This window comes from Leguminivora glycinivorella, chromosome 20 (assembly GCF_023078275.1).
Source record: "Leguminivora glycinivorella isolate SPB_JAAS2020 chromosome 20, LegGlyc_1.1, whole genome shotgun sequence".
Lineage (NCBI taxonomy): Eukaryota > Metazoa > Arthropoda > Insecta > Lepidoptera > Tortricidae > Leguminivora > Leguminivora glycinivorella.
In genome coordinates this window covers 8,964,892-8,976,438 of record NC_062990.1, presented here as the reverse complement: position 1 = coordinate 8,976,438, position 11,547 = coordinate 8,964,892, and the positions used below count along the sequence as shown (strand labels likewise).

The following is an 11,547-nucleotide window of genomic DNA, read 5'->3' as shown; positions in this document are numbered from 1 at the left end:
GTTTTCGCTAGTCTGATACGATCACCTTTCTGTCTCAGTGATAAGGTTCAATTTAGTATGGCAAAAAATGTGATTCCACAATCTAGTTTATTAATTCTAAATCTATGGTCAAGCCAAGTTCAAGTAACCGAACTGGCAGACAGCATCGTGTGTAATAATTACACGAACCATTTGGAGCCTCTTTGGGCGCTCTCACAACTCAAAAACTATTTCACATAAACGTCTTAAATTTGGCTCTTATATAAATATTTGCGACATACATATGTACATAATATATAATATTAGGTGAATATAAAGGAAACAATCTAAAACTGGTATTTTTTGATAACTTTAGTAGAATTTTTCACTTAACTGGTTCTATTAGAACATTTTACTTAGTGCCTGTAACGGGTCCATATCGGGTCGCACACCTATGTTTTAGTTATTTCTTCCATGCGCTTACCAACTTGCGGCATAATCATCAGTGCGCACTGCGCATACATATGGAAAATCATACATTTTTAGCCCTAGTAATTGGTGTCATACTCAATAGATGTCATTTGGAAAATTCATGTGCGCGCTACTGTTTCAATATTCCTTTGAGAGCCCACGTGACTCTCTTCCTTAATCAGCATAATTTACTCAAAATGTTGCATCGTCGTAAGCAGAAATATTAAAAAATAGGTACTTAGTGCAATGTATTTAAATACAAAATGCAAATACTTTGGTTTTTTACCTATTATAAATAAAAATACAAAATAGTTTTACAAAAAAGTGTTTGCAAAATAGGTATTTTCAAAATACCTTTCTTCAAATAAAATACTTTTTTGACATATGGTAAAACTTATTTTAAAGATGTGTTTAAAGCACAGAATCACCAGAGAGCCCAGAAACCTGGCACTATAAAATTAAGACGTTAAGAAGTGAAGCCAAAAATGGATTGTCTCCATGTCTTTTACCTAATATTTTAAAAATCGAATGAAAGAGTATATTGCAATATGTATGAAATATGAAAAAAAAACCTAAAATAATAGTAATACTTATTAAGAATAAATACAGTACAGCTGTACTAAATAGAAATGCCTACAGTCATTAGGTATACGAATCATATGGATTATCCCCGATTTTTCGATGTTCACGGTCAAGGTCTGGGACTTGGATCTTCCAACAAATCCCTTACTATTTATTGAACTTAATTATTATAGGAACTACTATGTTGGTAGCACTGAAAATAAGTGTGTTTTTGTAAAACATTAAATTAAGCGCTTCCGAACGTGTTGTCCCGGTCAGTATATAACTTAGGCAGACAAAGAAAAAATATAATACGCGCTCGGTACCATCTATTTTACGTCAAAAAGCAAAATACTTGTACTAAAAAGTATTTCAAATAAAATACAAAATTGTCTTCGATAAAAGTATTTAAAATACCAAATACAAAATATGTATTTTATATTTCTATTTTAAATGCTTTTATTTCAAATAGTTAACATCTCTGGTCGTATAAGCTTCATTTGACTTGTGCTTCGGGGTCTTGAAGTATAAATCGCCTGCATATCTTTTTAATTTATAATGTCCTATATATATATATATATTTATATATATATATTCTCTCTGATAATTAGGTTATATTAAGATCATAATATATATGTAATGAACTATTCATAAGAGCTTGTAACTAGGCCTACATGAATAAAGATATTTTTGAATTGAATTGCTTCGCGACCGCCGTCTATGTTGAATACATTTGCTGACGCCACGCCACGCTTCGGCAGCTTTCTGAGGAAGTTGTGAATACCAAAGTTCGAAGTGTTGGAATAAAATTCCGCCGCCCTTGAGGTACCTGCAAAGTATTCACTTTCAAAACAAAACTTAAAGAATAACCAGGAAACTTGTATACATGACACAAGTTGCCTGTAAATTACCTACTTATATTTTTACTTGCCACTTAGGTCAAGTTCCATTCGCATTATCTTAGCTCTTCTTGTAATTCTCGCCCTTTATGATTCTTCCTATGTAGTTAAATGTATATTTTTGTGTGTAATTTGATAAAAATCCATTTTAGTTTTGCAAGAATTTCACCACCCCCTTTCTTCCCGTGGGTGTTGTAGAAGTCGACTGTGGGATATCTACGGGTTAAATTGTGTCGTAGGCGAGAGGCTGGCAACCTGTCACTGAAATGTCACAATTTTCGTTTTCTTTCAACCCCTTTTTGCCAAGAGTGGCAGTGAAATTTGAGTAGTTCCTGTGCTCTGCCTACTCCTTTATGGGATACAGGCGTGTTTGTATGTGTGTATTCGTTTTGCAGTTCTTTAGACTTGTTTTGTTTGTCACGTTAATGCACGTAGCTACCGCATTACACTGTGACGCTGGTTGCAATGGCTGGTTTAATGTTCAGCCAAGCGGTGTCTGACCCGATATGATGGTACGATACAAGTAGTAATATTTTTAATACCAGTTTTAGGTTAAAAAGTCTGTAGTACTCGTATAATTTGTTGTTTTTAGGGTTCCGTAGTCAACTAGGAACCCTTATAGTTTCGCCATGTCTGTCTGTCCGTCCGTCCGTCCGTCCGTCCGTCCGTCCGTCCGTCCGCGGATAATCTCAGTAACCGTAAGCACTACAAAGCTGAAATTTGGTACCAATATGCACATCAATCACGCCAACAAAGTGCAAAAATAAAAAATAGAAAAAAATGTTTTATTAGGGTACCCCCATACATGTAAAGTGGGGGCTGATATTTTTTTTCATTCCAACCCCAACGTGTGATATATTGTTGGATAGGTATTTAAAAATGAATAAGGGTTTACTAACATCGTTTTTTGATAATATTTTCATTTTCGGAAATAATCGCTCCTAAAGGAAAAAAAGTGCGTCCCCCCTCTAACTTTTGAACCATTTGTTTAAAAAATATGAAAAGAATCACAAAAGTAGAACTTTATAAAGACTTTCTAGGAAAATTGTTTTGAACTTGATAGGTTTAGTAGTTTTTGAGAAAAATAAGGAAAACTACGGAACCCTACACTGAGCGTGGCCCGACACGCTCTTGGCCGGTTTTTATATAATGGTACTTGCTTCTACAGGGCGTCCCACGGCCATGCCACATGGAGGGAAAGTACCTTAAATATTGTAGATAAAACATTTTACTGAAAGAAGAAATTATTTTAATTTTAAAAACAATTTTAACTGCATTCATAGATTTTTGAATAATTATACGTTTGAACCGGGAATCGAACCCGCTACACGTGAAAAAAAAAACATCCTGTAGCTTTATCATACCGATCGAAAGAGTTCATCAGAAGGATTATTTTTTGCTAAATAACATAGTGTCCGAAATAAAAGGAAGACCATGAATTTTAACATTTGATGTGGAATTTCGTTCAGATTAATGAAAAGCTAACATTGCCGTAAGGACATACAACTGACATTATCATAAGTACCTATTACTAATCAATGTACCTACTTGAGAAATATGCATCATTTCCCTATTATAATTTAAGTGCATGATAAAGAGATACGTAACTAGGGGAGACATTTTGAGCATTTGATAAATTGATTAATTTTGTATTAAAAATGTTAAAATTCATGGTCTTCCTTTTATTTCTGACATTATGTTATTTAGCAAAAAATAATCCTTCTGATGAACTCTTTCGATCGGTATGATAAAATTACAGAATGTCTTTTTTTCTCGTGTAGCGGGTTCGATTCCCGGTTCAAACGTATAATTATTCAAAAATCTATGAATGCAGTTAAAATTGTTTTTAAAATTAAAATAATGTCTTCTTTCAGTAAAATGTTCTATCTACAATATTTAAGGTACTTTCCCTCGATGTGGCATGGCCGTGGGACGCCCTGTATATGCTTCTGTAATTTTCTATAATTTTTGTTACCTGTCGTGATTGTTTCACCGGATGGTCTGATCGGAAGATTAGACCATTTCGTAGCACCGTCTTCTTGTTTACGTCTTCTTATTTGTAACGTTTGTTTTGTGTGTGTGTTAACGAATGAATGCATAAGAAATGATATTTTTAACAACCTTCCAAATCTCAAGGGAAGGGGTTCTCAAGTCGTCTGTATTTTTTTTTAAATGTTTGTTCCTCGATATCTCCGTCGTTACTGGACCGATTTTGAAATTTTTTTTTTGATTGAATGTTTATGCATACAGATTGGTCCCATTTTTCTCAGAACCCAGTTCTGATGATGGGATCCTGGAGAAATTGAGGGAACTCCTCAAATCTGAAAGGCATACATATGGTGATTTTTGTGTTTTTAAAGGATGTAACATGGCAAACCTGCATGTTGCAGTCGCCGCGCGCACTTGCCGCTAAGAAGAAAAATTACGGCCATATCACGCGTCTTTTGTTTTTTTTGCACAAAATTTTCTCTGCCGGGGAAGGCTCATATACATTTCAAGTGCTAATTATTTCATTACATTTAAAACTTGTGAAATACTTCTATTGTAAAAACAGTGTGTTTGTGTTGGGCTGCCTCTTATGCAGGTACTTATAATTGTATAATATGTGTAAATAGTTGCTGATGCTGATGATGGTCAGAACGGAACTCCTCAAATCTGAACGGCACACTTATAGTGACTTTGGTATTTTTATAAGAACAGCATGCACTTACGTCCAGTGACATTTGGTGCAGTGGAACTGCTGATGAAGAGTGAGCCGCCCCTGGTTAGAGTTCCGTTCTGATAATCATTCTCATCTGTAAATACTTCAGAATCACCATATTTCAAAATTGGTTCAGAAATGACGGAGATATCGAATAACAAACATAAAAAAACATACAGACGAATTGATAACATAATCCAACATTTGAAAGTATTTATCACCAGAACCCCAAAGGAAGGCGGTTTATTTTTTCTTAAAAATTATATGTTATCAATTGTTATAAAAAAAATTGAGGACTGGCCATTGAACGTGGCACCCTTTAGATCTCACTGTTTTTGTCGTTGACGTCAACAACCAAGGCATATATAATATTGAACTTGGCTCACATTTCACATTTATGTTTTTGATGGGATTGTAACGTTACAACCTGATCTTCAGTGAAACTATAGACCTGTCTTAAGTTCCTCTATGAGGGTCACTGACCTCTTCCAGTAAATTACGGTAGTGTGCGAAAAGTATGTTGGTGAGTGTGACGTGCGTTAGTGTGTGTAAATGGGGTAGTTAGACAGATACTGAATTTTTACCCATCAACACGGACTCTTAAGACAAAAAAAGATTTTATATCAAAGTTATAGATAATTTTATAAGCTTTCAAAGTGTAGTAAACCACTTATAGTGACTTTTGTACTGAATGGCGCACTTATACTGACTTTTGTATTTTTATAATAACAGCATGCACTTTAGTTCATAATAGTGAAATTTACTTGTTAGTAGATTTGTTCTCTTTGTTTTGCTTACATATTGAGTTCTCAAGTCAAATTCTATCAAGCTGGATTTCTTATAAGGTGACGGACCCAATCATGGACAGTTTAAGAAAAAATTCGCCTGTTTTTGATATTTCACTGATAAATGTAAAAATTCTACCGCCAAGCGTGTTAAATCTTGAATGTCCTATCCTTCTTCTACATTTCAAGCGTATTGCAGAATAGATACTCCTATTCGTTTCTTCATAGTTAACAAATTAAAACTAGGTGTTTTTTCTCCAATTATGGACGGCAGTTCTCCAGTAATGGATCCCCCATTATGGACAGTGAAATAAGTTTAAAATTTTACTTTTAAAGCCAACTGATACGCAATGAGTCAATTTTATACACCATAAATACAATTAGTTTGGGTTATTTTAACATAGGATTGTTTCTTGTAAATTTTGGTTTTGTAAATTGTTCCTTGTCCATCATAGGAGGTGGGCAGTTTTTCGGGTCCAGTAATGGACACTTGCAAAATAACGTCATTTCTTTATATATTTGGAGCAACAAACTAGTATGTTTTATACCTTATCTCATGCTTAATGCAGTAAGTAAAACGCATTCAAGATTACACCGTGCGTTATTTTTTTATTATTTTACACATGAACTCATCTCTCTTAGCAACATTACTAAGAATTCGTCTTGATATTTTTTTCAGTAAACTGGTGAATTTTATCTTGTCTCCAAATCCTTCAGAAATAACCGAATTAATTGAAACTTCAAAATTAAACAGCTCTACAACTCTAGTTTATGGTACATAGCCGTCAGTTTTTAGAAACTTATTTTAGATACTTATTTTTAAGGATTTGTGTTTTTTAGGGTTCCGTAGTCAACTAGGAACCCTTATAGTTTCGCCATGTCTGTCTGTCCATCCGTCCGTCCGTCCGTCCGTCCGCGGATAATCTCAGTAACCGTAAGCACTAGAAAGCTGAAATTTGGTACCAATATGTATATCAATCACGCCAACAAAGTGAAAAAATAAAAAATGGAAAAAAATGTTTTATTAGGGTACCCCCTACATGTAAAGTGGGGGCTGATATTTTTTTCATTCCAACCCCAACGTGTGATATATTGTTGGATAGGTATTTAAAAATGAATAAGGGTTTACTAAGATCGTTTTTTGATAATATTAATATTTTCGGAAATAATCGCTCCTAAAGGAAAAAAAGTGCGTCCCCCCCCCCCCCCTCTAACTTTTGAATCATATGTTTAAAAAATATGAAAAAAATCAAAAAAGTAGAACTTTATAAAGACGTTCTAGAAAAATTGTTTTGAACTTGATAGGTTCAGTAGTTTTTGAGAAAAATACGAAAAACTACGGAACCCTACACTGAGTGTGGCCCGACACGCTCTTGGCCGGTTTATTTGTCCATAATTGTAAAGTATTAGGGAACACACAATGAAACCACCTCAGCTGATTATAGACTGATTTATTATTTTCGCTTGCATGCCGTTACCGCCTACCCTACATACAAATCTACCCACATAGTAATATGTGACAACTCCCCTTTGAAAAAAGAAAACAAAAATATAGTAAGTTTACACATGCAAATTACACACATTTTCCTTCCTTACAAAAAATATTTCTTTGATAAATTTCTTACCCAATTAATTTAACAATTTTACCATTTATATAATTATTTAATTTTCTATTTTCGTCTAGATAAGAATAAACTTACGCATGCAAGTGTATCTAATATCTAGTATATATTGATCTCATTTTTGTTTTTATCTTACATTCATAACATCACAAGCATAATTATTTAATTACATTATATGAATACATGCATTTTGCAATTAGTTACATAATTCACTTATTTACCGTACCTATTACATGACATAGACAGGTTTTTTATTTTTAAACTATTTAATTTATTTATGACAATTATATAAACATTGTATATAATGTGCGTTCATTAAGGAGATTTATGTATTATATTTATAACATCCATTCATATTTTTATTGTTTACAATCTGGGAAGATAAGTTAGTTGGTAAGTAGGTACTTAATCTAATTTCGACGAGATTCGGGAACGGGGTAGGTCCACCGATCAGGAGGTCTCACCATCCTGCCAAAGCGAGTAACATAATAATTAGTATTATTCATTTGTTCGCGGTTTGGACTTGGGCCCCGGGAGCCGACGGGACATTGCGGCACAGGCAGACGGGACATAGTTACATTTATATCATCGTAAGTACGTACGCTAGGTAGATCAGAGCGCTGAGGTGAGTCAATTATCAGCTGTCTGCGATTACGTCTTAGAATTCTACCAGATGTCATTTTTATAAGATAAGATCTCGTACCTACAGTTCCATGTATAGTTCCATTATTCCATTCATTGTTTAATCTTACTTTAACTTTTTCGCCTACTTGGAGTTCTCGCAGGTGCTTAGCTCCTTTATCGTAATAATGTTTTTGTTTACTTTGACGCGATTTTAGGTAGTGTTCGACATTTCGCGGGATTTTAGGAGCTAGTAATCTTGGAGAACATGGTAAAAAACTGCGTAGTTTCCTATTATTCAATAATTCAGCGGGTGAAGGTAAATTGTTGTCAAGCGGAGTATTCAAAAATTCTAAAAAAGCTATGTTAAAATCAGATTTGTTGAATGTGGTTTTCTTTAACATTTTTTTTATTGTCTGTATTGACCGTTCAACTTGACCGTTAGACTGGGGGTAGTGGGGGGAGGAAGTGACATGTTGGAAGAACCACTCTCTAGAAAAAGTTTTAAATTCAGTTGATGCAAATTCAGGCCCATTATCCGAAACTATAATTTCCGGTATGCCTTGACGTCTAAACACTTCTTTTAATTTCTTAATGACCACACTAGAACAGAGGGATTTCACTTTCATTACTTCTACAAATTTGCTATAGTAGTCAATTACTATCAGATAAGATTTCCCATTAAAATGAAATATATCTATACCTAATTTTGACCAGGCTCTTTTTGGAGGTTCATGCTGCATTAAAGTTTGTTTAACGTTTTGTTTTCTGAACGTCAAACACGCTTGACAATGCGAAAGGTAATCTTGCAGCTGTGAGTTCATATGGGGCCAAAACATGATGTCGCGCGCTCGTAGCATGCATTTTTCTATTCCTAAGTGGCTACTGTGTGCACGTTTCATCATTTCTGGCCGCATACATTTAGGTATGACCACACGATCCCCTCTCCAAACAATTCCATAAGCAACTGATAGTTCGTTTTGATATGCAAAGTAAGGTTTTAATATATCATTAACGTCTTTTTTGTGATTAGGCCATCCTCTTTTTATAGTTTTAGTTAGTTCTTTTAATTCGTCATCATCTTGAGTACATTTTTGTATTTGTAAGAAGTGCGTATCAGTGAGCGGGTTACTTGCTGATATCGCACACACCTGCGCGCGCACGTCGAGATCGCACTCCCGTGTGTTTTCATCGTCGCGCACGCCCACCTGTACTGCACGAGATAACGCATCCGCTATATATAAGTATCTGCCAGGCTTGTATACTAGATCAAATGTGTATGGCTGTAATCTCAACAACATCCTTTGTAATCGAGCGGGAGTGTTAACTAACGGTTTTTTAATTATGCTTACTAAAGGCTTGTGATCTGTTTCGATCGTAACATCATTTTTTCCATATATATATGTATAAAACCTTTCACAGGCGAAAACACAAGCGTATAATTCCTTTTCGATCTGTGCGTAGGCTTGTTCTGTTTTTGTCAGCGATTTAGATACATAACAGACAGGTAATCCATCTTGCAGTAGGCATCCACCTAATCCATTCTTACTTGCGTCTACCGAAATCGTAACTGGTTTTTTAACATCGTAATACTGCAGAACAGGAGGACTACACAAACATTTTTTTAAAGTATTAAAACAAATATCATGCCTCGAGTCCCAGTGCCAGTGTACGTCTTTCTTTAACAACTCGCGTAAAATATGAGTTTTCTCGGAGAGGTTAGGTATAAAATTCCCTACATATGTTATTAATCCGAGAAACCTTTCTAAGTCTTTGACACTTGCAGGGGTAGGCATGTTCATTATAGCGCGAGTGCGTGAGTCATCGGGACTCACTCCGTGTTGCGTAATCTTGTGACCCAAATATTTTATCTCCGATAAGCCTATTTTGCACTTCTCTCTGTTTAGTTTTATATTTATTTCCCTACATCTTTGTAACACTTTTCTTAGTCTAATGTCGTGTAATTCTTTGGTGTCGGCGTAAATCAACAGATCATCTATGAATAATTTTACCCCTTCTATATCGTCAAAATGTTCATATAATTTCCTATGGAAAATTTCAGACGCCGAGGAAATTCCATACGGCATGCGTAGAAATTTATACCTACCAAAGGCAGAGTTGAAAGTGCAAAGGTCACTACTAGCTGGGCTCAACTTAACTTGCCAAAACCCTTGCTTAGCATCAAGAGTGCTAAAGTACTTTGCCCCCGCTAGACTCGAAGTAATTTCATCTAGAGTGGGCAACTTAAAATGCTCTCGCTTAATTACTTTATTTAAATCTTTCGGATCAAGGCATATTCGAAGGTCTCCGTTCGGCTTTTTGACGACAGTCATGCTGTTTACCCAGTCGGTAGGCCCTTCGACCTTAGCGATGATGCCTTGATCCTGCATCTCTTTCAATTTATTCTTAACTTGTTCCACTAACACAAGGGGCAATTTTCTAGGGGCGTGAATTACCGGTTGAGCATGGTCTTGTAATTGTATTTTATATTCTCCCGGTAGGCACCCTATGCCATCAAAAACATCAAGGTACTCATCTAGTACAGAGGCAACATTATTTGGTTTACCTATCGATAGCTCATGGACTCTTTTTACTAAGCGCATTTCTCTACAAGAGTACCTACCTATTACTGGATTCGAATCAACGTCGGCTATAATAAACTCTAAAATGTAAGTATTATTTTTATACACAACTTTTAAATTGCACTTTCCCGCTATAGGTATCAAGGTTTTCGAATAACCATAAATCCGTAATGAGGTTGTGTTAAGCGAATTCTTGTCTATACCTAATAATTTCAAGTACCTCTCAGGCAAGACATTTACCTCAGCTCCCGTGTCCAGTCCAAACGTAATATTCTTATTATTAATGGATAAATTGACAGACCATTCATTATCATAATTATGTTTATTATTTACCTCATCGGTGGATTCCCCTCTTATTTCATACACGCGACACATTCTCGAGTAGTGATTTCGTCCATGGCACCTGTCACACAGCTGACCAAATGCCGGACACTGGAATCTTCTATGTGTGGAGCCACATCTCGAACAGCTATGGCCGCCAGTCCTGTTGACCTGTGACGACCGCTGCCACCTGCCGCGCGCTGGCTGGTTGTCGTGCCCGGGAGCCGCGTGCGCCGGCGCCGGCGCGGGGCGCCCGCCTCGCCGCGCTCCACGGCGCCGCCCGCGCCCTCTGGCGCTGAGCGCATGCACCGCCTTATCCTCATCTGTATCCTCATGTTCTTGTCTACAACAGCTCGGACGACCTTGGCGTTCCATCGCGATTTTGTGTTTGGAGCTGATTTCATGCACATGATGTTCCGCATTCTCCTGCTTTATATGACCGGCTTGAGCACGGGATATCTCGGCTAGCCTACATATTTCTATAGCTTTTTGCAGCGTCAAATCATTTTCTCGTAAAAGTCGTTCTCGTAAGGTTGTCTCCTGAATACCACATATTAACCTATCCCTCACAAGGTCACTGCAGAGATCTTTAAAGTCACACTTTGCCGCCATAACATTTAATTCAAAAACATATTGTTCAATAGATTCAAATTCCTGCTGGTTCCGTGTGAAGAATCTGTGCCTTTCTACGGCGAGGTTCTTTTTGGGTTCAAAAAATACGTCAAATTTCTTTAACAACTCATCAACTGTCTTTGATTCTTCTGAAAACTGGTCATATACCTCGCGGCATTTATCACCTATTATATGAAGTAAAATATTAATCTGGACCTTTTGTGATTTTTTCGAAATTTCGCAAGCTTCGTAATAAATTAGAAAAGCTTTTTTCCATTTTTCCCATTCTTTACATAAATTTCCCGATGTAACGTTTACTAGATTGTTCTCGAATTTGAACGGCAATGGCGGCTGCAGCACTGACTCCATTATAGCGATAAACGATTCTCACTATCACTCAGTACGTATTTATTA

General features: G+C 36.1%; 1 protein-coding gene across 1 annotated transcript; it reads right to left on the bottom strand.

Moving 5' to 3' along the window:
• Window positions 1-7,210: 7,210 nt before the first annotated feature.
• LOC125237117 lies at window positions 7,211-10,936 on the bottom strand. Its single transcript, XM_048144087.1, has 2 exons — window positions 10,534-10,936; window positions 7,211-7,465 (listed from the first exon to the last, which is right to left on the bottom strand). Exons 1-2 carry the CDS (start codon window positions 10,894-10,896, stop codon window positions 7,448-7,450), a joined length of 381 nt encoding a protein of 126 aa, XP_048000044.1. The 5' UTR covers window positions 10,897-10,936; the 3' UTR covers window positions 7,211-7,447.
• Between the last annotated feature and the right edge of the window lie 611 nt (window positions 10,937-11,547).

Coding starts and splice junctions, on each gene's coding strand:
- LOC125237117 (XM_048144087.1), bottom strand. CDS start 10,896: ATGGAACGCCAAGGTCGTCCGAGCTGTTGTAGACAAGAACATGAGGAT.